The sequence below is a fragment of the Leptosomus discolor genome, chromosome 2, assembly GCF_034619465.1.
Source record: "Leptosomus discolor isolate bLepDis1 chromosome 2, bLepDis1.hap2, whole genome shotgun sequence".
Taxonomy (NCBI): Eukaryota; Metazoa; Chordata; class Aves; order Leptosomiformes; family Leptosomidae; genus Leptosomus; species Leptosomus discolor.
In genome coordinates, this window is record NC_141392.1 from 15,976,542 (window position 1) to 16,001,999 (window position 25,458).

Below are 25,458 nucleotides of genomic sequence, written 5' to 3' on the forward strand. Positions count from 1 at the left end.
CTGTCCTCAGAACAGCAAGAAAAATGTATTCTTTATCTTGATAAATTCAGTTTGGGTTGAGTAACTCTTTGGATATTAAAACCAGTTTTCCTGGTGTATTTCACTTATCTTTGAGATTTTTGGCACTATATTCAAATACGTTCAAAATATCTGTGTTCTAAAGGCTGCAGTCTGTTTCTGCCAAAATTTGCCGTGTGACTTATGAGCCTATATAAAGACCGTTATAGTAACTTAAGCTGATACTTGGCTTGTGTTTATGCAAGACAGCTCCAAATAGTCCTTTAACTTAATTTTTGAACAGTGCTACATTTCTCAGAAAGAGACCATATAGAGTTGGCTGGAGAAAGGGAACTGTACTTTTGCAAAGAATTTCAGTGTTTTGAAATTTGATTTTTTTTTTTGTGATCCAATTTAAAAGTTAAACAATTCTGCATTTCTTTGTAGAAGGAAATAGAGTTTATCTCCAGGGCGTTTATCTCCACAGGTAGGAGACCCTGCTGGGTTGCTTATCTGATGCCTCAGGGCTCTTAGCTCTCACTCAGCATGCTCCAAGTTGTATGGGTCATTAGAAAAGGCAGGTTTCCACTTAGCTCTGTTGGAAAATTGTCAAACTTTACCATCACCATCATAGTTTTAATAGTATTTTTTCGTTACCCTTCATATAATTTTGATTTTTATGGTTTCCAGATGGTAGATAATTCAGTGCAGCCCCTGACAGAGTTTGTTGAATTTCAGATCACCTAGTCTTAAAGGCTAGCAGAAGTTGCTCTTCAGATTTAGATGCCAGTTGCTGCAAGGGAAGCTAGACACACAGAACTTTGGAACCATACTGAAATAATTCAAATTATTAGTATTAGTGAAATATAGTGTAATAATATTTGGAGAGTAATTTAGACCACTTCAGGACTTCAATGCCTGAATTTTCTTGTGAATTTCTTGGTATTTTGGTTACCTTCTTATATGGATAGTTATTATCTTGAAGTTTCATTTGCAGGATGACAAGGACTTCAGGATTTAAGTGCCTGTCCCCTCTTGGCTTAATCTTATTGAGAGTACTCTGCAAATTCTAGAAAGTGAAACAATTCAAAGAAATTCTTATTTTAATAAGGTCATTTGTTCAACCTAGACATCTGAAGAGCTAAACCCAGTGCCAGGAGGTAATTGAACAATGTGGTCTTACTCTGTACCACAATGATACAGAAACTGGCACAGCAGAGAAGAGGTTCCTTGCCTGCCTTGTTCAGAAGCAGATGTGCCCTGCACAAAGGTGATATTGAATCTCACAGTTGATTAATCAAGCACTTTTTCCAGCCTTTTGCATCGTTGTCTGTTACTGGATATCTCTAGTTACTGAATGAGATGTATTAGTTGTTAAAACAAAACCCCTTAAAATATTAAACAGAAAAAAAATACAAAAGGAACTGAATTTGTAAACTGAGTATCACCATGAAATCTGCACTCTATAGTAGTTTAGTCTCTTAATTCCAAATTATGTCAGTCTACTTCAGATTCAGGGTCTAGATGACAACTGTTGCATTTTGTCATAGTTCCAGGGAACTCATGACCGGAATCAGTGGGATTCAAGTATCTTTGCACAATAGCTTTCTACTGGTAAAATAAATCATAACAGAGCACGTTTTAAATCTATTTAAGGCTTGTAGGACTATGAGAACTTTAGTAGGTTCCTGTTCAATACTCATGAACATGGCTCAGTTGTGACAGGTGACAGTCATTTTAGTGTAAGATTTACCATGACTGTTTTGTGGGGGGGTTCCATTTCTTCCCCAGTAATTTAGCTATAGCACCACTTTACCGGTCAGTTCCTTATGAACCAGCAGAGTTGAAGATGTTTATTTTACCCTATTTAAAAATAGCAATTTCAAAATGCTTTTAGCTAGGATAGAGCATCATTGCGTCTAGAAGTCCTCGAAGTGACATCTGACAAAGTAGATCAGAATTTAGGAGGGACAACAGTGAAGAAGGCGCTCATTGCGTGGGGGAGGAGTGAAGAGCTTGGTCTAAGCAAATGTAACACTCCAGTCCCCTTGCAGTCCAAGCAGCAAGACATACTGGTGTGTTGTAGATCAGAGACTGTGCCCACTGCTGTTTCTACCATTGCCCCAGTGTCCACGTTCCACTGCAACAGCAATAAGGTGTCTCCAAATGCCTTGTAATGCTTTGACATAATTGCTGGGCAACTGTGTGATAACTCCAAGAAAAGGAAGACTTGAATTTTATGCTGAAATCCATCTGAAGGATTTCAAGCTCAGGTTTCTTATGAAGTAGTGGACTCAACTACTTAGCTGTTTACTAGACTGGGATCAAGGGCATCCCTTGTACAGCTAGGAATGCAAAACTTACAGGACCAGAGCGAGGGAGAGCGCAAGCAAGGCAAACAGGACTGTAATCCAGTGATGAGGTCACTTACCTGGGAGGGGGGAAACAAGCTGTGCTTCGAGGACTGTATATATATTTTACATGAAACAGTACACAGCGTTTATTAGCAGTATTGAAAGCTTAAATAGAATTAAGCATAGCCTTCGAAGTGGTGGATTGAGCAGTTTCTGTCTGAGGTCCTTTGTAAATAACTGAGCAAAGCTTTAAAATGACAGTAATAAATACAGAATGAAAGTAACATTTCTGTGCCTGTGGGGTTGCTTGGTTTTTTTCCAGATTCTTGATATTTGCAAAATTGATTCATTTCATAACAGGGTGAAAACTTCTGTTTAATCCTATTTTAAGCCTCTGTTTAGTCTTATTTGAAATGTGCTGATGAAACTACAGTTTTGTACTTGTCAGAGAAATTATTCTCAATTTGTGTTACACTTTTAAGAGAAATGAGCATATTGAAAATCAATAGATATTCTACATCCATGTCTCTGGGTACAAAATGTTGATGCAACAGTGGTGCATGCCAGCACTTGTGTGTTTCATAGTTTATAACTTTGAAGTGAAGAAAATGCAAATGTATTGTACGTCAGTGCATGACTAAATTAGGGTATTAAAACAGGTTCTTTATTATGTTTGCGTCTAATTTTGATGCTTTAAAAAACTCACTTGTTATTAGCTAAATTTACAATGGCAGTTTTAGGTTTCTAGGAAGCTCTTGTGACCTCTGTAAAGAGGTAATTCAGTGAACCTGTCACTAATAATTTCATTCTGCAGCTAATAGTAATGGGTTTAATCCAGAAATTATAGGCTGGGCCTCCCTTCCCTGAGGGAAGTATTTCTTTCTATCTTTAAATATAAGGGGGGTAAGTGTAGTAAATTTAACAGGACCTGGCTGTTTTATTTTTGAAGTCATGAGGCTTTTGCTAAGTACTATACAGAATTCAGTAATACACAGCACCGTTTTTCTTGAATTACCTCCATCTGAAGGCCCACACATGTTTCACCCATGCCATTTTAATGGAATACAGCTTTCGTTGCTGTCACCCATGTGTTTACCTGCAGCCTTGCAAACTAGCTCATGATGGCTGGTATCTTTTAGACATGTTCTGTGTACAAGAAGCCTGACCATTTCAGGAACGCACTGATTGATAATCTGAAGAGTATGGATGCTTCTGCTCAGTGTTTACAGTAGCCACACAAGTAGGGTAGTAATGCAGCACTTGTGAAGAAAGTCATAGAAGATAATGACATTGTTGAACTGTTGGCTTGGTTAGCTCTGAAAGGAAAAGCACAGTCATTCAACAAGAAAGCAAGAAACCTGGGAAAATCTCTTCAGTGGCTTTACCAATTGTGCCCAACTATGTTTTAGTATTGAATTAGAATGCTAATCACCAAGTTCTCCATCTTGTCCTAATGAAAGAAATTCCTGTATGCAAGGGACTGGAATTTCAGTTTGTAAGCATTTCAAACATGGCCCTTTGTTTCTGATTTCTTATTTTGTGAGAATTCGAAGCTAGTTCAGCAATAACTTTTTTTTTCCGTAAAACTTAACTTGTCTTGCTTATGCTTATCCCTTCAATTTGCTTTTTAGTTATATTCTGTCCTATGTGCTTTTGTTAAGCAGAATTTTTAAAAAGTTTCTATTTCGTGCTAAGTATCAACTCTAAAGCTATTTCTTTTACAGTGTACACTACAATACACACATTATATGCATACATAGTTCTAAGTGGACCTGAATTATTAGGGTCACTGAAAGAAGCACATCTCCCAACTCCTGCTGGTTCTTGTCTGTTACGGTTGCCATCCTTATGCCAGCAAATGTGCTTGTGCAGGTATGTGGTGAGCTGAATTTGGAAAATTTATTGGAATTGAAACTAATCTATGAGGAGGAAGTGTGTGAGTGAGTGTCTTAGCACATGTTTGTGTGACAGGCACTTGCCTCTTAAAATTAGTGCCTAGCTGTGAAATTCCTTGTCCTCTGACCTCAGGCCGAGCATACCAGGTTCCCTTCTCTCCCTTCTTCCCTGCCCCCTTCCCCTTGAAATGCGCAGCTTACTCTCACCCTTGGCTTACATGCCAGTAACCAAGGAGCTCCGGGTCACCTGTTTCCACTAGCCATGCACAAATACGGCTGGTCCTGCCCGACATCTTGCACTTGGTTGTACCAGAAGGGTGGGAAGAACTTCACTGGTGGATATTGCAGTCTTTTCTAAAGCCTAGCAATACCTTTGTATTCATTTGGCTTTGAGTACTATGACCAGATCCATGTGATATCTTTTTGTTCACTGAGATAAAAAAATAATGTAGTGGATATGTGATGGAAGCATGAAGAACAAGTCATCCAAAATTGATTGGGATGCTTTCCTCAAGGTTAGATTATTTTTTCTTCTTGTCTTTCTCTCTAAAGCAAACTCTTTGGGAAAGATTTTTTTTTTTTTTTTTTTTTTGCTGGTAAGTTTATACATAAGTTGTTTTGGAAAGGACTTATGCAAAGATTACTATCTTCTGACAAATGGAGCAATCTTTCTGTGGCTGCTCATTTGCTTTTAATAGCTGATTGGGCTGTGAGTTCTTGTTGGGAAGGTCAGTATCTTATGCATGTGTTGCTCATATGAAAATAGTATCTGGATGATGACTAGTTAAATACTGTAGACTAAACAAGGCTGTTCTGTTAAATAAGATTTTAAATTGTAAAAAGAATATTCAGGTTTTAATATCTGAACACTTCTATTAAGGCTCAATGGCTTGGTAGTAAACTGATTTCTTAGCTTTATTAAAATTAGCAGTGCCCGTGCCCTGGAACAGGTACACGGTCCAATTAAGTGAGCTGAAAGGGAGGGAGTTGCAAAGGGACCAAACTTTCCTTCTAGCCACAGAACGGCTGTGCAGCTGCTGCTGCCGCAGGGCTGCCAGAAGTCTTCGGCAGCTGCTGTGTGCCTCTCTCTGTGTCTGATACGGGGGTGGCTTTAGTGGTGCTGACTTAGTACAGCTGTGGTACTGCTGGCATACACCCAGTCACTCTTCTTTGCCAGGATATAAAAAAAATATCTCCGTGGTTGTAGTCTGTAATGACCAAAAGTGAATAGTGTTCTTTCAGTTCCCATACCCTGGTTTCCTGTGCAGAAGACTGGTATCAGTTCTGCTGCTTCAGAGTCTTGGAGTGCTTCATGATCCTCAGTTCCTGGGTATGGAAAGAAACTCTACTACTAAATACATTTCAGCACCCGGTCCTCTTCACATTCCTTGTGAAGAGATTTAAGCTGGTACTACAATTCGTGTAACCAGTAGAGAACCAAATCCTATTCTGACGAATCTCCTAGAAACAAAGCATGTGTAGTACATACAAGCCTGTAGTAATTGAAAAAACAATATTGTCTGAATTGGCTACATACAACACAGAGACTGTAGTAGAATTAATCTAATTGAAGTTTGATCTTGAATTTGATCTTTAAATAGTTATCGAACTGTACTTACTGAATGTAAATCTCAAGAGGTACCATCAGGCTTGAAAAGCCTTCAAGTGTATAATCTTAGACATTTGGTCACTACTGGACACCTTTAGTATAAAAATTTAGTTTAAATGGACTCATACAGAGAAATAATATGTCTGGGTTTGTAATACAACTGTAATGGAATTTCTGTGTACCCTGTGCTTTTCAGAAGGATTTTTTGATTTAAGAATTGATCAGGAAGTTATACGGTTGCAGATTTGTGCTGACAAGAATATAGCTCGGAACTGTGTGGCTCCAGGGAACCTGTGCGCTGCAGAAAGTGCCAAATCAGGGTTTTGAGAAGATACACCTCGATATCTTGGGCATAATATAAAAGGAATAGAGATAGCATTAAAAAAACCCAACACGTAGAGGAATGTTGCATAGATGTATCAGAGTTTAGACTTGTTTCAACGTTTTTGACTTAGAGTAGCAGGTAAAACAGACATATATCAAACTAACTTTAATGAACAGCTTTGGAAATAATGTGACTCGTGTATGAGGGGTAGTAACTGTAGTTTAGTGTAAACAGTGTGAAATCAGATGGTCCCAGAGAAATCTGAAATCTCCTTCTAAAGCTATGGAGGTTGGTGTTCTGAAAGGTCTGGTTCTTGATTTATCTGAATGTATGAGAAATTCCTAGGCTCACATCTGTTTGCTAAGAGACAGCTAGAAAAGATTGACTTCCCATTGCAGGAGCTGTGTTTGGGTAACCCTCTGGCAGGCAAGCAGCCTGGTGAACAAACATTGAGTTTGTGCTCAAATAGCGTTTTCTCTTGCCTGGTCTGTCAGGCCTTCATTAGTGTGTCAGTAAAGCTCACATCAAATAAAATTTCCTCTATGGGCTCTAGCAATGCTTGTTTGCTCCAAACACTCAGATCTTTTTTTTTTTTTTTTTCTTTTTCTGAAGAAAAAACCATTAGCTTTGGTGCTTATTTCACTTTCCTAATGAGGAAAGGTGAAGGTGTGATGTGGGTTGTGCACAAAAGTGGGGAGTTCTTTCATGCGTTATTTGAAGGTTTGGGAGTTAATTTTGAAAATCCTTTAGAAAAATTAGTAACTAAGAAGCTGGTGGGGGTTTTCTCTCCTGTTACTTTTACTAAGCCGTGGGGAGCAGCATACTAAATTGAAGGTTAAACTTGCAGTAGGTAGGACTACCTTGTCACCTAATTTGCTCTTAGATGAATAGCAGGAACCTTGTACTTTCTTTGCTGTTCAAGGGAACGAAATGAACAGCAAAATGAATAATTTTCTGATATCTGCAACATAAATATTTATTTTGCATGTAACTGTTTATATTGCATACAAATTATATGGCAATACTTAAGCAGTTGCAATAAATATTGCTGTTACATTTTTAGTTTCCCTGGAATTAAGTGCCAAACAATAGTCCCTGGCTTAAAAGTAATTGATACCTTAGTGTTTTAAAAAAATCCCTTACATTTCAAGACTTCGCTGTTTCCTGAACTAAGAATGTCAATCTGAAAAAATAACTTTTCTTTGCTTCTCTTGCTGAAACAGAAATAGTGGTAGTTGTGTTTTCTGGACTGTTGCTGTGTGAATTTGTCTAAATGAGGGGAGAAATGCAGTTCTCTATTTCTTTGATTATAGACAAGTTAATCTTGATATGGTAGTTACTGTAACAATATTGGTAAAGTGCATTTCTCCTGTCATCTGGAAAAAAAATTGTGCTACAATAGTTGCTTTCACTGTAACATCAGGATGGTGGTTGTAAGTTAAATACTGGTGTTATACAAGTGGTGGAATTATTGCTTTTTATGTCACTTGTTTATCTTACGTTCAGATAAAGCATTCTGTTAGTTTTTCCCTCTTGGCAGTCTGGATTATTTTACAAGTGACATTGTACATGTGTGCACTTACATAAGATACACTTAAGTTTAGTTAGTTCATAGTGGAAAAGGTACACCTGTGAGAAAGGAATGTGAATGAGAAAATGTAACTGTATAAACATGTTTATGCAGCTGTATTTTAATGTAACTTTTTATTGGAGCACTCTGTTTAGAGAATAAAATAGGTACAACTGAAGACAAGCCATTAAAAATTCCTTCAACACGTTGTGAGCTGTAGATGTATCTAAAGTATAGATCTTTAGTTCTGCTTCCAGATTTATTTGTACTTCTAACAAATTTTCTTCATATTAGTATCTGAAAACTATTTGAGATGCTAATAACACTGTCTTACAAACTTTCCATATTCAGGCATTTTTGGAGAGTATTAAATCTGACTTTTTTCTGTTTTTCATGGTTAATACACAACTTTTTTGTTTCAGTAATGTAAATAATTGCTTCCAATGTGGGGAATTTTATAGAACTTCCAGGTTTTCAAGACTTTGTGGGATGTGGGACTTCAGTTACTGTGGAGCCTCAGATACGCATTTCAATTCAGAGGACATGTGATTTGGAAACATGGAAAACAAGTTTATCTCTTAGATCTTCACTGAAAAATCATGAAATCGCTGTTAGTATTTCTGCTCTTTAAGTAAATAAAACAAGGCAGCTTTAAATTTCATTAAACTCAACCTTCACATTACCTGGTTTAAAACCTTCAGGATCTCAATGGAAAAAGTTGGAGAAATGCTGTTGGAGTGTCTTGTTTCAGGGCGGGGGGGAGGGAATACTGGAAAAATGTCACTATCGTGCTTTGAGAGCTTTTTAAAAAAATCAATAAAGGAAATAATTCAGAATCCTGCTGTATTTGTTTACAATATCATACTGAACTGACTCTTTAATTACACTAGGGACTGAGAGTACATTGTTCTAGGCAGTTCACGGACAATGAAAGACCCTCTCTGCCCTCAGAAATTTCTATGCTTTGCCTTTCAGTGTTATTTAAGAAAATGTGACCTTAAATGTCCAGTTTCCAGAATATTAAAAGAATATGTAGGTATCTGTTTTATTGAATGTAGTGTGTAGAATTTAAATTTCCCAATTGCAAGCCAGAAGTACTTTGTTTATCTAAAAAAACCCAAATAGAGCATGATCAGCAATCGTGCCTTAATGTCTCCCCTGTCACTAGCACTGGAGAAGACTGCTGTGCAAGCCTTAAAGATTTTTTCAGCCTCAATACTCAATTTTCAGTCTGTCTTGAGGATATCAATTATGGAAGATTTTGTGATGAAGTCTGGATGAGTTGAAACTGGAGAAGGACAGCCAATGTATGTCACATCATCTATTGATCAGACAGGGTTTTGTCCTCATGGAGCAAGCAGTCTGACTATGGAAGGCTCAATACTTAAGGCTTCAGCCACAGCTATATGATGATATTGAATCAGTTTTGTTTATGTTACAACCTATATTTATATGAAGGTTTGTCTCCTCCATGCCCTGGGCAAAAGAAAAAAATGTATAGAAGAATACCAATGTAACAGATTTGAGTTTTTACATTTAATACCTTGTATTTCGTTCACTTTCTCTTCTTCATCCTGTATCTCAAAGCAAGCCATAGGTTTAAGTACAGGTTTTTCATTGTTGGGTGCTCTTGTTTTTATCTTTTACAATATTCTCTTTCATTTCTGGGTGGGTAACACAGGTTGTGCATTAACTCCACTGTCTATTGGAAGCTCCCAAATACCAGTTTTGAGAGTTTCCATCTTAGGGGTGATGCCTGCTGAACACAGCTGTTCTGTTTTCGGGCTCAGCTCAGATCTGGGAGCAGACGACTTCACCTTTATGTGGCTGCAGTCTCAGATAAGTCAGTTTGTGTCTTTGCCTCTTATTTCTGGAGCCAGGAGCAGCACCTGTGAGCACCATGTAGGCACTTGGGTGTATCTGCAAAATTGTCAGGTGTGACACAAGCAGTGGCAGTCTAGATCCAGTAACCTCAGATGGATCAAGCTCACTCAGTCCAAGTACCTTTCTCAATACTGTGATCCTGACACGTCCCAGGTACAGCTAGAATCTGGAAGATCCCAATATGTGCCCTGTGTGCCTTGAATAGTTAAAGTAGCTGCCACTATCTCAGTATTACCTCAAGTGTTGCACAAAAATACACTTTGGTATGAAAAGTAGTAAATAAATGGTTGGTCCCTAACATATTTCTCCCACTGCCTTGTTTGTTTTAAACAGCGTTTGGTAAATTGCCTACTGCAAGTACTGTGCTATAGCATCTAAGATGCAATAGAGAATGTTGCGTCCGAGAAGGACACAATATTCTCAGTTAGGAAATTCTGTAGGTGGATAGGAATTGTAATAATTCAGTGTGGCTATAATGAAATACTGGCAGAGTACGTGTGCCATGTACAGAACTCATTCTGTCATTTTAACTTCTAATTTGCTCTTCTATTCCATATTCCCTTTTTCTCCCCCATTCATTAGCAATTCAGCAGAATTTCTACAGCATCTCTGGTGCCCTCTGGCCTTCAAGGATTTCAAAAGCATCTGTGCTTTTTCCCTGAGCACTTGTGTAGTCCTTCAGTCAATTTGTCCCCAGAGCACCCAAAAATGCCACCAGCTCTCCTATTAATGTCCAACACTGTCAAAGTCCTTCAGCTTCTTCTGAACCTCTCTCTCTTTAATAGACATCACTATGACAAGAAGAATCTGTGAGCAGTGTCATGTTAAGTTGAGAGGGGCATGTGAAGGCATCCAGCCAAGAAAGGTACGGAGAGTAGCTGCACCGGCACACTGAAAGGGCAGTAGCTTGGCAGCAGCTCTTGCTTATGGGCAGCCAAAGCTAGCAAAGTGGCTGGCACTTGATGGCATTGCCTGGTGTCTTCAGTTCAGGAAAGGCTATGAAAGGATCATGGGCAAGAACTGCAACTCTTGATATCTTGTTTGAAGAGGGAGAATGGTCAGGCTTCATACGTTACAACACAGTATGTCAGCTGTACTCTGTAAATATAAATACAAACTTCAGGTTTTTAGGCTTATCTTCTTGTATATGATACAAACTATAATTCATTTGAATCTCTAGTATAGTTATTATCATAACAATATTTATATATTCCCCTAGGGATTGTATATAGAATTCTGGGAACTGTGTTAGTATATTTACTACTACTTGATTTTATTTAAGCAAACTATGAAAAATATTATTTTAAAATTCAGTAAAAAAAAAAAGGCAGCTTGTCATGATAAGTTATGATACAAGATGGTTTGCCTGTTTTTCTAAGTTTGAAGGATTTTAATTTGATCAGAACGTGCAAAGTACTTTTGTTTGCCCCCTAGCAGCATGTCTGTCTTCAAGGGCTTGAAGTTCAAATCACAGATTTTTAAGTAATCTGTGAAATCTGAAAATAATAATTAATCTTCAAGATGGTATAAGAGTCAAATTTTATTCTGCTTTATTTTCTCTTTAATGCATAGTGAAGCTTTGAGAGTTTGACAATTTCTATCATAAATAAAACACATGTAAAATGTATGGATAGATCCGTAGGTAGGTGGAACTTCCTGGTGAATCAAGGGTTGTATTGACTTAAACCAAGGCTGAATTAGTAGAGCAGTTGTCCTGCAGATTCTCTGCATATATGCATTTCCAGGTGGTGGATAGAGCAGTGTGTTACTCATCTATTTTCTCGAGGCTTCCACAGATCGAATTCGACAGCTCTGATCTGCCTTGAATCGGTCTAAATTCTTCCATCCTTTTCTACCTTCCCCCAATTTTCCTGTACCTGCGCTCCATATGCTGCAGAGCTCAGCTGTGTTTCCTCATCTGTTACAAATGAAGAAGCCATCATTTGTCGTCTGCTGCTGGAGATGAACGGTGGGATAAGTAGCAATGTTAAAAGTTGAACATAGTGTAGAAGGGGATGTTAAAGGGTGTGCGATGGAGATGTCAAAACCAGGAGTGTGCGGGGGGACATTGGACAGTTAAGGCTCTAGGGGGGAGAGCGTAGTGTGAGGGGAAGATTCTTCAGCACTCACAGTGCTGTTTGCTTTTCAGATACTGTGAAGGCAATAATTGACTATGAGTCTATAATTCAAATATGATACAGTATTTAAATGCAATTTGCACAGGGATCATTTTATTAAGCATGACCTGTGAACATACATTATATGTCCATTTTACTGTCGTCTGTGGGAACAAAGTGTCTGCAGTAAGTTGATGTCCTAAGATACAATAAGTCTTGTGCAGTACATGCAACATAAGAGCTTTAATGGGTTGTAATCCTTTAGTGTTTTATAGTACTTTTCCTCCTAGATGTCAAAGCAGTGAGCAAATAACTAGGTGCTTTTTGTCACATCTTTGAGGTGGTTAGCAAAGTAATACAGTATCTGCAGTGAACTGATATACAGTAATATTTACATGTTTAAGACGTATAGATAGGTTTTTCAAAAATACATAAGTGTTTTGTGACTTTGGAAAAATAACTGAGATTATTCTTGTGATGCTTCTGGGTGTATATTATGCTTTTCAGATATTCAGAAAGTGAATGTATGATATTGTAGTCCTGCTTCCATTTTGAATTATGGCTTAGTTGTCTGCTTTGTAGTATTACTATTTCTTCTAATAAATACATGTGAGTTTCTTGTATAAGAACTGTCCTGGATCATTAGCACCAAATGGCTCTACATTGGATGGAAAGTAGGTTTTCTGTTAGAGAATTCATTAATGTTAGAAAAATTATGTTCTAGATAATAGAATTCTGATGGTGTGCAGGAGGTGGAGATAGGGCAGCTGATGCCAGTGAAATTTTCCAATTGAAGGTAAGTGAAAGGCAAGGAACAATGGGGTTTTTTTTAAAAAAAAAAAAAAAGTTTTTCCTTAGAGGTGGGGAAGCAGCACAGTCTCTCACCAGCTGTTAAAGACCAAATCCAATGAGCAGGAAGAGATGCTTCGTGTAAATACTTGGACCAGAGTTAGGACCAGTGTTTCCTTTGGTAAGATTTTTTGCTTTGCAAAGAGTAAAGATGCTTGTAGATGAAATATTCCTTTTGCTGCAACTGGTTCAACTTGACCCTGAAATCAGAGCTCCTGTATGTCAGCAGAGGAGAAGGAGAGTTCACTTAAAAAAAAGCAGCTCCAGGTGAATGGTGATCTGCTTCGGAGTGGCAGGGGACTGATTTGTAAAATCTGCCCCAGAAGGATGCCAGTCCTAAGGTTTGCATCTGTAATACCCAGAGCTGAGGAAGAACCAGGAGTCACCTCCCAAAACATGAGGCTTGTGAGCATGTAAGGTTTAGAAGTTAGGTAGAGCATACCTGGTAGAGCAGGCTCAGACCAGCTTGTAGCATTTCCTATAGTAGTATTTTAAAAAGTTCCTCATAATACAGCTCTGCAAATTGGGTGAGTGCAGTGTTCCCCGCCTTAACACTGAGCTCTTCCTAAACCTGACCTGCTGCTTCATTCTTGAGCTCCTAGAACTCAGGCTTGAAATATCCCCAGAATTTGGCAATCTCTATTTTTTTCATCTTGACTTGTGACCAGGCTGTCTTCTCTGCTCATGGAGTTTTCTGCTTTTTGCATTAATAGTCTTTAATAATTCACTCTGTGTTTATACATTCTTTGTAAAAAATATATGAGGAGCATGTGGAGATGTTTGCTTCTGGACTACCAGGTCCTCAGGTGTGAAGGAAGCTCAAGAAAAGGCATTTTTAGGTACAAATATCATAAAATCTACGGGGGGAAAGCCCTGTTAGTCAGAGTCATTTTTCTGTTGTTGGAGAGGTCAGAGGTGCGTAGCCGCGCAGAGCTACTTTGTCAGGAATACCTGACAGACAGCCCGCCCCTGAAGCAAGAGCCGGGGGCTGCGGGACGGGACGTTGCCGGGATCCAGCGAGGGCTGAAGCGAGGCTGAACCATTCCGAATGACCCCTGGTGCTCTTTCCCGCGTCCTGCCGCCCTCGGCTCTGTCCCCTTCCAGGAGGCGGGTGCCCGGGCAGCGCCCCAGCCCTCCGCGGGCAGCGCCCCAGCCCTCCGCGGGCAGCGCCCCAGCCCTCCGCGGGCAGCGCCCCAGCCCTCCGCGGGCAGCGCCCCAGCCCTCCGCGGGCAGCCCCCGCGTGGGGCCGGCAGAGGCGCCCGGCGCCCCCCGGTCGCAGGTCTCGCCGCTCCCGCGGGCAGGTGAAGCTGCGGAGCGCGGCTCTCGCCTCCGCATCAGCTGTAACCGGACCAGATCAAAGCGGGCTGGAAGGGAGGGCGGGGAGCGGCCCCGGCAGCGGGGAGGAGCCGGCGGGTCCCTGCCAGCTCCCTGACCTGCCGCGGGGAGGGGCGGCCCCGGCCCCGGCCCCGTCTCCGTCTCCCAGCGGCGGCGGCTCGGCTCAGCTCAGCTCGGCTCGGGGCCATCGCTGGGGCGAGCGGCGAAGCGGGCCGGGCTCCCGGGTGGCTGCGGGGAGAGCGGGCGGCGCGGGGGGATACCTGGATCAGGAGCGGGCCGCTCTCTCCTCACGGCTAATCTGCTCCGGCTTGGGTCTGGTAAGTGTTAAGAAGTGTGTTGTGTTGGATTGCTCCAAATCTGGGCGTGCGTTCCCGTAGCGTATCTTGGGTTACAGCTCAAACAACTCGGGCTTTCAGAAACCGTTGGCATGTAGGTTTAACTAAGACTATTGTGTACCTTCAGTTTATTTACACTAGAACGCAAGTAGACTCCTGGGCTTGTGAAAGACTACGTCTGGGTAGAAAGGCTGGAGAGCTTAGAATAGGACCCTGCCAGCACTCAAGAGCCTGGTAAGAAAGAAAACCAACCCCCCGACTCGAGAAACAGATGCACTGTTATAAAAGCAGTACATAAGGTTTATCAACTTGGCCTTTGGAGCGCAACTTGGCAAATGGGAGACAAAACCAACATACGCTTGGGAAATGAAGCAGGGGGAAAAAAAAGTCAGTTATCACATGTTTAGCTTTCAGAGAAAATTATTGTTGGGCTGCTAGTGTAAAACCGCTTTGCTATGTCTTGTAGCTGAATGTGAAGAATGTTCTGTGTTTATCAAATAGGCGTGACTGCAGAGGTATACCTGCCTGATGTGCCCTGGCATTCTCAGGCTTGCTTAATATACACTAGTTGTAAAATTATTGGTGCTTCTATTAAAATATGGAGAAAAAACGCTGGTTTTAGTAAGATTCTTTAAAGACGTTCAAATATAGCTTTTACATTTAGACAGAAAACAAAAAATTTTATTTTAAACAGATGGTTGAGAGGTTTTTTAGCCTCTTATGTAACGGTAATGTAGTCAGGATGATGGTAGGCATGGCTGGAGCTGTATTTTAGAGTATTGCTTTTGTGTCCCTTTACAGCTGTAATAATTTAAATGTTAATCCCACAGCATGATGAAGTAAAAACCTGTGGAAACTTTCAATGTTACTCCTTTTGCATCTAGAAAGAGACATATTTTGTTTTCCCCCCGTGCCCTACGTAAGCAGGATTAGAGCTATTTTGGATCAGAATATTTGCAGTTACAAAAACTTAAATGTCTTACTGACTTTCCATTAACCTATGAAAGTTGTGTAAATGAGATTTAGTGTGATGATAGTGTTGCAGTTGTAAGCAGTCTTTGGGGTTTTTTAAAAAGCTTTCTGTGCCTTTAAACTGTGCTGAGGTATACCTGCTTTCCAGAACTATGCACATTTTTTCTGGAAGTAGTACATTTTTTTCCAATCATTTCTTGTATCTGTATCTCTTTCCAAACCTAAGATTTTTCAGATTTTCTTCCTTTTTTTTTTTTTTACATTTCCCCTACAAATATATGCTTACTTTTTTTTTTTTTTTAAAAAATAAAATTTTAGGATCATACAAAATTTCTGGAAGAGAATTTTCAGGGCTCCTTGTTGTTGTTTGTATCTATAGTTGAATTATATTTATTATTATTTATTATATCAGTGAATTCTGACTTTAAAAAGACTATATAGTTAGAGCACTGCAATCGATTTCTTTAGTCAAAGCCCTGAAAATGATTTCTGGAAATGGTCTGCTGTTGTTTTACTGTTTGTGCCAGGAGAAGTAACTTTAGCTTAAAAGCAAAGCAAAAATCTATTGCTGAAGTTCTGAGGAATACTGTTTTTCCCACCCGCTGCAGTCCTTCCCAGCTCCCTCACCCCACAGCTGTCGCTGGTGGGCCAGTTTCTGTGCCAGCTTGGCAACACTGGTTCAGTAGTGCCTGTCTGGAGCATGAGCTGTGGTCCTGGCTCTGTGACATCTGGAAACTCCCTGTCCCAGGAATTGCAATTGCCGAGCCAGCCTGCGACGCAGGAAATGAACTCATGGTGTCTCAGGTTCGGGACGGGACAGCTTTTCAACCTCCCAGGCTGCGGAGAGGGATGGAAGGGCTAGCTGGCTCTTGAAATGCTTGGTACAAAATGGAGGAGAGGAAATTTCCCTTCTGCAAACCTCTTCTGCTTCATAACCATCTTCTAACTCCTACTGCATGGTAAAAGCACTTAGATTGCTGAAAATCTGCTCGTTAATAGGGTGACATTAGTTGAGAAAATGGGTATTTATAGACACTGCAGAAAATAAACTGACTGGCATTTCTCAAAACTGGGAGCTACATTGTATCAATCCTCAAAGTGAAACGGTTGCATTAATAATTATATCAGGTAAACTTGTGTGCTGATGAAGTAAGAATTAGAGAACCTTCTTAAAGGTGAAATACATATATTTAAAATGTACTTTAAATACCTGAAAAAGAAGTGTAAAGGACAGGAAAGGCTTGTTCCAGTAAGCATCTTTATTTTGTATAGTGAAAGCTTTTCAGGGGAGACCTAGTGGTTAACAGCTGAAATGGAAAAGCAAGAAACAGGGTATTGAGAGAAACCAAGCACTACATATGAACTCATAGAAGTAAGAGCTAGAGAATTTGAAAAATGTCCAGCTGAGAGCCAAAATGGAGATCAGCAACCATAAAACATTTCAAAGCGTTTGACTTGCTAAAGACCATTGCAAAGATAGATAACTAGACATCTCCCATAAAACCCAGTATCAAACACCAGGCACCACCTGTTACTCCTGCAAGCTGAGAAAAAGCAAAGATGCAAAGAATTTTGGTGATGTGAAGGAGGAGAAAACCCTCCTTAAAAGTGGCTGTGCACTGGCTGGCACAGCAAACGAAGTCTGGAGAGGATTTAACTGAGTTTGCAGATTGAGACTGTGTAACCCATTTGCCACATTGAAAACTTTAGTGTCTTAAGTGGCTGCAAGGCCATTATAATATTTCATCTGGAAGGAGACTTAATAGGGTAGCACTGGTATTGTTAAATGTTGCTTATTTCAAGAATGCACTACTTTTAGAATCCAACTGGTTTAGATCAACTTTTGACATGAAAAGACATCTTTGTTACTTCAGACATCATGTTCATCTTAGAACTGTGATGCTTTGTTGCTGACAGGTCTGCAAGTTCCAGAAAATGTGGACTGGTTCAGCTGGCGGAGTGGCGCAATGCTAACTACAGCTGAGAGGCTTTAGATAACTTTTAAATGAAATTTGAGTTTTGTCCTACCTTAAATGAAAAATGTAAAGTCTTATAACCAGCTTAGTTTTGTTTTAGTGCAAGATACAGATTTTGGGGATTTTATTATTTTATTTTTCTTAACATGGTTAAAACAACCCTCCACACTTAGCTGTTCTCTGTCATCTTCTAAAGATCTGTAAATTACCTGTACTAATATACTAGGTTATACTAAATTTCCACTACATCATTCCCTCTTGAATTTGCACTTCTGTCACTCTCAATTGCAGGCATTATGAGTCCAGATGGGATTTGTTGAACCAGTGCTTTTTAAGTTGTTTGTTGTTTTTTTTTTTTTTAAAAAAAAAAAAAGAAACTTTAAAGCAAAGAAAAATTCTTTCGGTTGCAGCCAAAGGAACAGGTGAACTTAATCCAAGTCTAAAAAGACCATGCTAGTTAGGGAATGTCAAATCCTACATAGTTTCAGTGTGGTACAGCATTACTTTATTTCCTGAAGGGCCTGCAGTGCAGATGGCAGATGTCTGTTGGGTAAGATGTGTTCATTGTTAGCTCCACAAATAATAGAGGGATTACTCCATAAAACTGTCACTAAGTAACATTGCCTCTACAGGCCGTGGTACTTTCCAGATACGACGCTCTTCCAAGCTGTTCTTTGGCCAAGCATGGCCAAAGTCGTTTCTTAGCAGTTACTGCTATCAAGCGTGCAGTAATTAAAGATAATTCTAGTTTTCTTTCCTTAGCAGGCCAGCTGGCATAACTTCTAAATAGGTGTTCATATTTAAAATACCTCGTGACCAGCTGAAGTTGTGGATTCTCAAGTGTGATGTGTTAAACATATTGGTTTTTCTATTTTATTTCATGTCCTATATTAAAACCTGTATTATCTGCAGCCTCATCGTTGGGAATACCTGTCCGCTGCTTCAGAGCCTTCAGATGTAAATTGGTGTAAGTCTGAAAACCCCACTCTACTGAAGAATGCCAAATCCTAAAGCAGTCTGAGGAATGCAGCAAAAATAAACCTCGGCATTGAAAAAATTCAGAATTCTCAAAGACTACATTTTCAAAGATTCTTATTTTAGATTTTTTTTTTCATGATGAACAGGTTCTTTGGTTTCCCATATCCATGTGATATTAAAATATTACTGTGCTTTTACTTGTTGTATTTCAACTGGCTTATTTGTGCATCCTCTAAAGGAGAGTTTCTCAGTGGTTTCCTTGGGCCATTATTACATCTTCCAGTAAGTTCCCAGTCACTGCAGTTGTGTCAGAGGAGACAAAATACAGCAGAGAAATAAGAATATCATCTAAGAATATATTTTGGTGTGACAGCTACACATGAAGATTTGCTGTCAGTGGAGTTGCAGTTGCTTGTGTAGAGCGTGACGCAAATGAAGTACCATAGTGTGTAATTTTTAATACCCTCAAAATGAGTGAAACAAAACTTAGATAATGTTAGACTTGTCAAGTGACATCAACAGCCTTACATTTGTTTAAAAAAAGAAAAGCTACCAAACCAAATGAAAATGTACAGCCCAACTCGTATTCTAGAGAATTGGTTTGGGTCCCAATTCTTCTTAGCTGTGACAGAATAAAATGCTTAATCAGATGGCTACCTTAAGCATGCAAAGTAGTCTTACTTTAATGTGGCATTGAAAGAGCTTCAAGGTAAGCAGGTGCTTCCTTTGCCTTGCTCAAAGACTCCGTGAAAATGGACGGATCTCAATAGTTTCTCAAGGCTTAGGACCAGCTTGATCTGTTAAAATTTTTATAGCTTGAAATAGTTCATGAATAGCGTGTCCAACAGGAGAACAAAGGCAGAATTACACATTGTGGTACTGATGATGATGATCTTTGGCTTTGCTTTGAATTTACTGGTTTCTAAAGAGCCTTTCTGAATATTGTGTTTAAACTGAAAGGCATGCAGGTAGATATTACATCTGTTGAAAATAAAGCATTTTACCTTTTATGATACTAAATGGAGGCTGCTGGGCTGTCTGGAACAAAAGTTATAATTCCCACGCCAGTGTTCACGAGTGGCACAGATACACCAAAGGTCCCAAGCCTGCATGTCTGTGCTGGTATTGCCCAGCTTCTGCGGGTGAGAGTTAGCTTGCACCTCTGTTTGGCACATGTGTGCCTTGCATGTAAATACACAGTTTCCTTTATGAAGTGACTTGAAGCAGCTACTAAAAATTATGTCGTGTTACCTTGGTTGCTGCACGCTACAGATGTCCTGGGTTTAAAGTGAAAGAATGGTGTTTGTATTCTTGAAGGGCTAGGTATTTATAGTGTCTCCATACCTTGTTGTCAGTTACAGTGGCAGTCTGTGGGACAGTGGCTTTGATCAGTGTTCAGCAGTTTCAAGCGATGATGCGGATGTGTCTAACTAACTTAGAAACAGAAATGTAACCACATCACCATGCAGCCTCTCTCTTACATGAGTGAATGTGAAAATAAGCAGCCAGAAATTCCTAAAACGCTGCCAGATGCCCTCGAGAGGAGCTTTCTCTGCTGTGATGTCCAGCTCTCACTCTCTCCACTTCAGCAGGCTCTGAAGCTGCCTACTGGGCGAGAGAAAAACAGACCGTTCAAACACAGCAGTATTTCACATAACTAATATGTCTCTTCAGACTGAAACAAAGTTTAGCCAGCCACTTGAATTTACTCTCTGTGCTCAGTGAAAAGTGCTCCACGGGCTTGACTTGCCTGCACCAGGGGAGGGGGTACCCGGCAGGAATGTGTGGAATTGGAGGCTGGAAAAAATATGCTTGTCGAGCAGCATATTCTCCTGTTTTGAGCGGTTATCTAAATGAAAGTGATTTCCCAAGGCATCTGGCTCTGCACATGATCTAGAACTAATAGCAAAGGATTAATTTTTGTTTCAGAAGTGCAGGATTTAGCTATGTCTGGGGGAGATGCTGTGCAGGGGGCTGCTGGGGGTAACATTCCACTCTGCAAAGCACTTTCTGCTCAGAATTAGCATTCAGGCAATTAAATAGCTCAGCTGGCTGGGCAGGCTTAGCTCTCTGAGCACTCAGCAAAGGTATCGGGGAAGAAAAGGAGTTAGAAACTTCCTTCCTTATCTGTCTTAATCTGTATGTTGTGTCTTTCTGCAAAGTTGAGTGTCTGTAATGCAAGCCTTGCAATTTGGACTTGGACTGTTTTGATTAAATTCAGTATTAAAAAGGCAACGTTCAGCTAGCCAAAGCGGTTGTAATTAACAGAATCTGTTTTTTAAGCAAGTGTTGATTTATTCTAAATGGTACATAATTAGTGTTCTTCCTTCCTCCCCCCCTGTAACTTGGTAAAGAAATTTTTATCTAAGTGCAATGTTTGACCTTTCGTGTTATTATCTAAATAATAATCTCCAACTTATTTTCAAATGTTATTAAAAGACGATTATAGTTAACACGGGGGAAATTGGCTGTTGTGAGCACCTCAGACAAGCTTTGATTTTGAGCCAAGTTCCTCAGTCACCTTTCCAGTGCTAATAGTTTTCACTTACATTTTGCTTGAAAAAGACAAGACTTTAGAAGAAGATCTTTCATATCCTTTATTTACAGTACAGTGTATTTCTTAACTGCATGTGGAATATATGTCACTCATAAGCATGAACTTCTCAATCAGTAGTAATCGAATCCTGGGGTTGTATTTTTTTTAAACTTGGGAAAAACATGTGGTTGTACTCTCTTTTTAGTATTTGTAACAGTTCATTTTGAGCTTCTGCTAAAAACCCAGTCTACCATCCATAAATTTTGACAGATGTCTGCCTAAGTGGCTTCATTTATTTAAATAAGGCATTTAGAATAATTTCTTCAAAAATACAAATATGCCTCATTTTCAGTAGAAATTTGGGATAGGAAAGGAGGTTACTGAAATCAGCACATTAATGATTATTGAACAAGCTTTACTCTGTGGTCCTGTCTCCTGCTGGCTTTCAAAGCACACAGGGAAGTTGCAGTGCAAGGTGTGGATGGTTACACAGTTTATATCAAAATCTGTTTTCATAAATAGTGGCTTTTACTTAGTCTTGTGCAAAATTATCTTGTTCCTGTGCATCTCAACCATTGCTTGTTAGTTGTGACCCAGAGACTGTCAAATGTCTGTTCATTTGACTTACATTTTGGTTTAATCCCTGAGCGTTTATGTAACTTTATTCTTAACTTCTTGTTGAACAAATGAAAGTCTTTCAAAACATTCCTGGCAGTGTGTGTGTGTGTGACTCCTTTCTATTGCCCTGTGTTGTGAAAAATGAAGATGAGAGAGGAGCTTTGCTCATTTTAATCTAAAGTTATTTCTGAGCATCTGAAAACACCACAGCTCTGTAAACTTTCCTTTATTTGTTTCTTCAGGAACATTGCGTATCCATCGAGAACTTGGAGCATGGCGATGAGCAACGTCAGTGACTCTGTAGTTCTGAGCAATGGCAGTATCTTGTCAAATGCTACTGGCCCAGGTATTGTTGCAGCTAATGACGGAGAAGTTGCAGTCCAACAACTCCCATCCAAGGAAACACCAAGGACAAAAGCGAGTCCAAATGGCTGCCTGCAACTTAATGGTACAATCAAACCGTCCTTTCTGCCTTTAGACAACCAAAGAACTCAGCAGGTGTTGTCGCAGTGCTGCCACCCTTGTCCATACCATCATTCTTTAAGTAGCCATAATAACAAGCAAGAATGTCATTCAGTGGTTGGCAGCTCAGCACCATCTCCTATGACTTCGTGCTGCATGCAGCCTCACACTGAGTATTCAGCATCTATTTGCCAAAACCACACCCCCATATATCAGCCTGCCTGCTGTCTTCAGCCCTCCCCGTCCTTCTGCCTTCACCATCAGTGGCCTGACCATTTTCAGCATCAACCTGTGCAGCAACATATAGCCGGGATAAGGTAAGCAGGTTGCATTATTTAATTCTCAGTATGGGTAATCTTTTCCATTACTACTTCATTTACTTACAAAAGCAGAGAATCTAAAAGGTTGATGAACCAAATTTCTTTACAAGTTAATCTTTGATACATTACCGGCTTGCTTTTTTTCAGAAGAAACCAGGTCAGGAAACTAGTTTTGCTGGGCTACATGAATATTCCTGAAGTTATTTAGATCTTTCTGGGGGGAAAAAAGGCTGTTTTTTCTTCTTGGATATTGTTTGGAAGCTCATTAACTTTTACAAGACCCAGTGTACACATATATTTTGTGAAACAAACCAATACAGAGAGAGCTCAAAAAACACTGAAAGAACTGGTATGTCTGCATAGTCTAATCAAAACCCAGATTTCGTCAAAAAAGATGCATTGAAAAATACTTTCTATTAAAAACAATTCTAATCATAAGTGTACTGGGTGGGTTTTCTTTGTCAGGTCCGTGTGTTCAGTTAGTTGCCCCTATGTCTTTTCAGCATTGTGTATCTGCTAAACTTCAAAGTTGTGCTTGGGTTGAGAAATTTTGGATTGTTCCAGGTTTTAATCCTTTCTGTCTTCCACTTCATATAAACTTGCCTCTTTATATTTGTTAGCTTTGGAGTTCCAGGGACAGTAGTCGCAGCTACAAGGAGCAACAATTGCAAGGAAAATCTTCTACAGCCTGCTGGTCCTGGAAAAATCAGTTAGTCCAAGAGGCAATTTCTAAAAAAACAAATTCCCCCTTGCAGACGCTTCTAAGCTTTTGTGCAAGGTTATTTTTTCTGAGTTGCAATTGAGCCAAACTAGATGAATTTTCACTGGGGAAATAAAAGCTACTCTTCTCCCTGTTGTCCAACATCTGCATCCTTGCTCAAAAACTTGGAGCTACAAGTATTTCTCAGTCAGTTATAATGATTCTGTCTTGATGAAATGTATGAACTAACTTTAAACTTCTGAGAATATCAGACTGGGACAAATACGTGATGTGGAAAAAGTCAAAGTGAATAAAGCTTTTTTCTCCTTAAGGTGAAAGCAGGTGAAAATAGGGATAATAATACAAAGTGCAAATCAGTTTTCCTTTGCCAATTACTACTCTTACAAATGGAAATAAGCTTTGTTGTTGGAACTGCTTACAATCAGATGTGTTTTTTCCACCCCGTATTTGTTTGAATGTTAAGTAAAGATGAAAACTTTTCTATGATTTTGTTTGCAAAGGTATGCAGGAGGTTGAGCCGTTGCAGGATCAGTCAGTCATACTTTTCCAACTGTCAGGATGGGTGCACTAATTTCACTGTTTTTCTCCTTGCTCAGCAGGACTGTTAAACTTCATCTATGTTCCATAGTCTTGAGGAAGGGAACAAATGTGATCCAGAATCTTGGTTTCTGTTCGTAGTCTAGAAAAAAGAACAGTGAAAAGCTGTTCCAGATATGTTAAAATAATGTTTTCCATAACTCTTCACAAATACAAAGGCTTTGAACTGTTCTGGTTGGGATCTTGAGGCAAGATGCTTTTTTTTGTCTTGCACTTCCTCACCATGCTGTACATCTGTACACAAATGTACATAGATTGTAAATAATGATTTACTGTAGATGTTTGTCTTACTGTTAGCAGTCAAAGTAAGGATACAGTCTGATCTTTAAAGCATCTGTACTTACTTATGCAACTATATGCGTTAGCATAGTCTACATAGCCCTAGCAAGTGGTTACTGTTTCATTTCTGGACTTGCTTCTAGCTAAGGCGACTGAATTTTCTCAGCAAGATGATACTTGCAATATGCCTTAGGGTCAGCAAATCAAATGAGTCCATCTTCTAAAAGCCACCTGGCTTCTGGTTGCTGTTACCTGTTCCTTGCGCTCTAAACATGGTAAATAGGGCTCCGGTCCCAAGCCACGTAGGGGAAACTGGACTTCTTGTATGCATTCTAACTCCTTAAACTGGCCATGGCTGCATTAATGGACAATGCATACGTTTGACTGTATCACTTGTGGTGTTAGCATGGAACCAAAGACTACGTTTTTTTCCTCTGAATAGTCTACAAGGTGTGTCTAAATGTAATAGTCTCCTGTTGCATTGTGAATCTAGTTTATCATACTGAAAGGCCGTTGTCAATGAAGACATGTTGGTAGAGAGTAAAAATAGGGAGAAACTGGATGCAGCCTTGGATGGATGTATGCTCAGGAAGAAGCGAACTGTCTCATTTGTAGTTTGCAGTGCTAAAGGGGATAGGTGATAAATGTGTATTCGTTTTTTACATGCTCAGATAATTTTCTGTACCCAGAAGAGTAACACGTAGGTGTGTGATGTTTTTACATGATCTTTGTTCCACACTATAATTTTATTACATTTTGAGCCTATAATCTGCACAACGTCTTTTTCTCCAGATATTTTTCTTACAAGGCTAGTTGGTAATCATCCAGCTTTATAACATGTGCATGTTTTAACAGGGTTATTTAAAATGCAGGTTCTCATACCATACTTTAATTAAATTCAGTGTGTAGTCAAACTAGTTTTCATTTGGTTCTTTGTAATTTTAAAAAATGCATTCAAATATTGATATAATTTTAAGACAGGGTGGGGGGGAAGATCTGATTAGATAGAGGGGGTAGAACACTTTTTAGAAACTGTATCGCTAATGCTTACAGCTCTGGGCAGGTAACCAATTGTTTCTGCACGACAGGTTTTGTCAGGTTTTGAAGCCCAAGGCTTAACGTTCGTCAGTGACCTAATATTAAAGGAATGTGGCTCTGGTATATCAGTGCAGATTGGAGTTTATAAAGAAGACAGATTGAAATAATGCCACACTTGTCCTATCCTTAAAGCTGGCTGGATCTGGAATTTTGTAGGGTGTTCAGCTTTGAAGTTTAAACTAAATTACATGGAAATGTCATTTATACACCATAACTTGAATGTCGGGGCAACTGGTAATTTTTTTAGATTGGTGAAAAAAGGCTTGTGGCATAAAAGAAAATATTTTTAGTGCTTGCTTTACAATGTGATTGTGGCAAAAGGTTCTATTGTAAAAGTAGGTAAAATAGATCAACTGTTGGTCTTGATTCTGGTGATTTTTTTTTTTTAGGTATTTTTCTGAGGTTGGAAGATCTTGAGCAAAGTTGTTTTGTGTTATTTTGTGCACATATTTAAGATGTAGTTCATTCAACTGTGCTCATACTTCTTTCTTTAGTGAGCATAATACCTTGACCTCACAAACACTTCCTGGAAAATTCCAGTAGTCTCTCCATATCAGAATGCAATTGTCCAGGGACTTGATTTGCTTTCTGACGAATGGTTTTGAAACTTACCTGTTTGGAGCATGATATG

At 39.5% G+C, this 25,458-nt stretch overlaps 1 protein-coding gene across 1 annotated transcript in view; it reads left to right on the forward strand.

Moving 5' to 3' along the window:
* Nucleotides 1-25,458, forward strand: part of DISP1 (dispatched RND transporter family member 1) — a 94,737-nt gene that overhangs the window by 36,482 nt on the left and 32,797 nt on the right. The window contains exon 3 of the mRNA XM_086460640.1: nt 21,593-22,129. Within this exon, the coding sequence (XP_086316766.1) occupies nt 21,593-22,129 (537 nt within the window). The remainder of the gene's footprint in view (nt 1-21,592; nt 22,130-25,458) is intronic.